The sequence below is a fragment of the Otolemur garnettii genome, unplaced genomic scaffold (assembly GCF_000181295.1).
Source record: "Otolemur garnettii isolate 467f Iridium unplaced genomic scaffold, OtoGar3 scaffold00147, whole genome shotgun sequence".
Lineage (NCBI taxonomy): Eukaryota > Metazoa > Chordata > Mammalia > Primates > Galagidae > Otolemur > Otolemur garnettii.
Window position 1 is genome coordinate 2,568,595 of NW_003852542.1, and position 3,495 is coordinate 2,572,089.

The 3,495-nt window shown below is 44.1% G+C and overlaps 1 protein-coding gene and 1 pseudogene across 1 annotated transcript in view; both read right to left on the minus strand.

The window, feature by feature from the left end:
• LOC100966190 (U4/U6.U5 tri-snRNP-associated protein 2) overlaps positions 1 to 3,495 on the minus strand; it is a 24,337-nt gene that overhangs the window by 12,511 nt on the left and 8,331 nt on the right. The window contains exons 2-3 of the mRNA XM_023518787.1: positions 1,069 to 1,136; positions 414 to 602 (exon numbers count right to left, since the gene is read on the minus strand). Coding sequence (XP_023374555.1) covers positions 414 to 602; positions 1,069 to 1,136 — 257 coding nt within the window. The remainder of the gene's footprint in view (positions 1 to 413; positions 603 to 1,068; positions 1,137 to 3,495) is intronic.
• Positions 2,034 to 2,920, minus strand: LOC105887946 (annotated as a pseudogene).

A 3,495-nucleotide genomic window follows, 5' to 3' on the forward strand; every position in this document is an offset into this window, starting at 1 on the left:
AAACTTTTACATTGATAGAGTAATATACATATTATGATAAATTATTTAATTGTATTTATATTTTAGTTCTAAAATGTTATCTAATACTTTTTCTTATAACATTTTCTTAAAGTTTCCCTATTTTTGTGAGTTTCTATTATCCTAGACACCCCTCCTTTCTCTACACTACCCAGAGGCAAGCAGAAAACCTAAAATGGAGACAGGACAAGTACAGGAAGAAGTACTATAAATTAAAGAGTTGAGGTTGACCAGCTAGAAATACCAGGGAGTATGGGAGACTCCATCAAGACAATATATTGATACTCTAGAATAAATACATCACATACATGTGTGATTCTCAAAGATAAAAAGAAAATTTAAAAGTCACAAGAAAGCAAGGGTGAGTATTAGCAGGGCAGGTGTGCAAAGGGTACCTTCTCAGTGATGCCATTGAACTTGGCCAGGATGTTGAAAAGTGGCACTTGGGGGATGATGAGTTGCTCTTTCTCGTCCTTGTAGAGGGGGGCAGTAGGAAGGTCCAGTGTCAGATACATAAAAGTGGACTCCACCATCGTCTCCTGGTACTCGTCATTATGGAGCAGCTGCTCTTTTTCTTCTGCTGGCTAGAAATGAGGGAGAAGAAAAAGAAAGGAAGGAGCGCACGCTGAAGGGAAGAGTGTGAGCAACACAGAGGCCCACAGATGGAAGAGAAATGTTTTTTACCCTGACATTTCCTTCATCTGAAGGGAATGAAGAGGGGTGCATGAGATGGGGCAGTTCTCTGTGCAGCAATACCACCTGGTTAGACCAATTCAAGAACCCACAAGTACCTTTCTTCAAAGAAAGATATGCACCCAACTATTTAAAAGGCTCTCAGACTACCCAGAAAGCTTAGCTGAGCATTCTGAAAACACTTCAGCACCACCTAGAAGCCAGACCACTTAAACCAGCAGCCTATGTCCAACCTCTAACACCCAGACAGTGCACAGGCAAGGCAGGTGCATCTCTTCAAGGGACGAGCAGCTTTGTCTCTCTTTAGTCCCCTGAGGCAGTATATATCAGCCTAAGACACAGACTCAACTAACTCACCAAATCAGGATGAGGAAGCTTTTTAGTGAAGATCCTCATGGAACCCTGGAAAACGTCAGTCACAATAGCTGCACAAACAGAAAGCAAAATGCAAATTCCGTGAGGTTGGAGAGCTCATCCAAAACACATTTCCAACTTCTAAATTCCTGAAATAAACCAGCATCTTCCAGCATAAGACCCAAAACTCTAAGCATAGAAGTTTCCCTTTATAACACATACCACCATGGTACCTTTATAACTCTCTCTGTAAAATATTATTTTATGTCTCCTCCACAAGCATCCTTTGGCCTTCCTGCCCACAAGCAAAACAGGGCACAGCTGAGGAACTTCGCATGGCCACGCACTGCTTGCACAGGCAGACAATGTCCAGCCTACACCAGACACTAAAGGAAAATGACAGGCTAAGAGAGGGGCTGGAACAGAACCAAACCAGACAGAAAGCACAAGCAGGTTCTAGAATCCTGCCAAGACACAAGTTAGAACTCAGAGGTGAGCACAGGCAGAAGATATCTGGTAGAGGGGGAGGGCCCCTACTGGAAAGAACACCAGGCCACAACCCCACGGGCAAAATACCATAAAAGCAATCAGAACACAGAAAGAAGAAAACAGCAATACATCTCCAAAATGACTCACCTAGCTCTGTAGTCTAGAAGCTAACAGTTATAACTGTCATTCGTGAAAAATATCTAATTACTGCTATGCTAAGCCAATATGGATGCTGAGGGAGAGAGGGACTCTAAGTCTGAGATTCTGCAGGAGGCCAGCTTCAATCCTCCAGCTATAGGCTCAGGGTGAGGAAGCAGGTCTTTGTCTGCTTTAGCCTTTGCCTTTCTAACTTGCCTTACAAGCCAGGCAAACCACATTAACTCTTGCATTGGAACTAGGAGTCTACAACATGCTGCCCAGCCTCTTGGTTTCCAACTGGGTCAGGATTTCTAGGGCACAAAATCTAAATTCATTTCTGCTTTTTTTTTTTTTTTTTTAGTTGCACAAAGCTTTATTTCCATTTGGTACAAGGCTTGGGAGAAGACTGCAAGGTGTTTAAAAGCTGCCTTGTGGCTGGAGAAGAGGCTCTGGTAGAAGCCCTTAATAGTTTAAAAAGGGCTCCTCAGAGGTCACTGGTCTCCGCAGGCTCTTAGTTGTGCTTGAGAGTGAGCCTTTCAAAGAGATACTCGCCCAGCCCAGCCTGAGGGACAGTCAGCCTGTGGAGGTTGGTCAGGTGGTCGCCCATCTTCTTGAGGAGTCTCACTTCCTCATCAAGGAAGTGACTCTCCAGGAAGTTACAGAGATGAGGGTCTGTGTAGGTAGAACCCAGGACATGAAGATCCAAAAGAGCCTGGTTCAGGATCTTCTCCAGGGCCAAGGCAGCTTCCATTGCGTCCAGGGTTGTACCTCATTCACTTTGAGATGGCTTCTGCATGTCCAGGAAGAAAGTGTGGCCGCCACGCTAGTTTTGCATCTTCAAGAGATGCTCAGAGCCCTCGCGTTTCTCCTCCACAGAAGAAGTGGCCCACGCCTTTCAGAGCCACTTTGTCACGGTCAAAATAGTAGCCCAGAGAGAGGTAGGTGTAGGAGGTATACAGATGCAAATTGACCAGGCAATTGATTGAATAACTCCATATTGATGGAATAATTTTGACAAATCTGGGAGCTCATGGTTGATCGGTAGTAAGGAACTAACCACACACAAAAAAAAAAACGGTGTTAGCTGGCTCTAGAAGCAGGAGATGGCCATGAAGATGGTCCCAGAGATTGCAAGTGGAAAAGAATGAGACTGGAAAATTGCCAAAGGCTGGAAAAAAGAGAGTCCCTGGGTCTGTTCTGTCCAAACACTGTTGAAGCAAGACACAGATCCAAGGGACCACCTCACGTGCTACCCATTTCTGCTTATTAAAAAGACCCCTGGATCTGTTTCATCCCAGAAACAGGGGTATTTTCTGGTAACGTAAGTGATATTGGCTTTCCAGTTTCTTGTCAAGCTCTACAGGTTTTTTTTTTTTTTTGAGACAGAGTCTTACTTTCTCGCCCTCAGTAGAGTGCTACGGTGTCACAACTCATAGCAACTTCAAACTCTTGGGCTTAAGTGATTCTCTTGCCTCAGCCTTCCAAGTAGCCAGAGCTACAATGCCCAACTATTTTTTGCTTGCAGTTGTCATTCTTGTTTGGCAGGCCCGGGCTGGATTCAAACCTGCCAGCTCCACTGTATATGGCTGGCGCCCTAGTCACTAAGCTATAGGCACTAAGCTGTTTGGTTACATTTTTAAAAGAAAAATGAAGAGAATGTAAGAAGCAAAATAGGTGTGCTCTCACCTGACAGGCACATCTCCTAGGTAAAGGGCACAACCAGAAATTGAACTCTACCTAACAAACACAAACAATGTAACCTAATCATCTGAACCCTTAGGTTAATCTGTTAAAAAAAAAAAA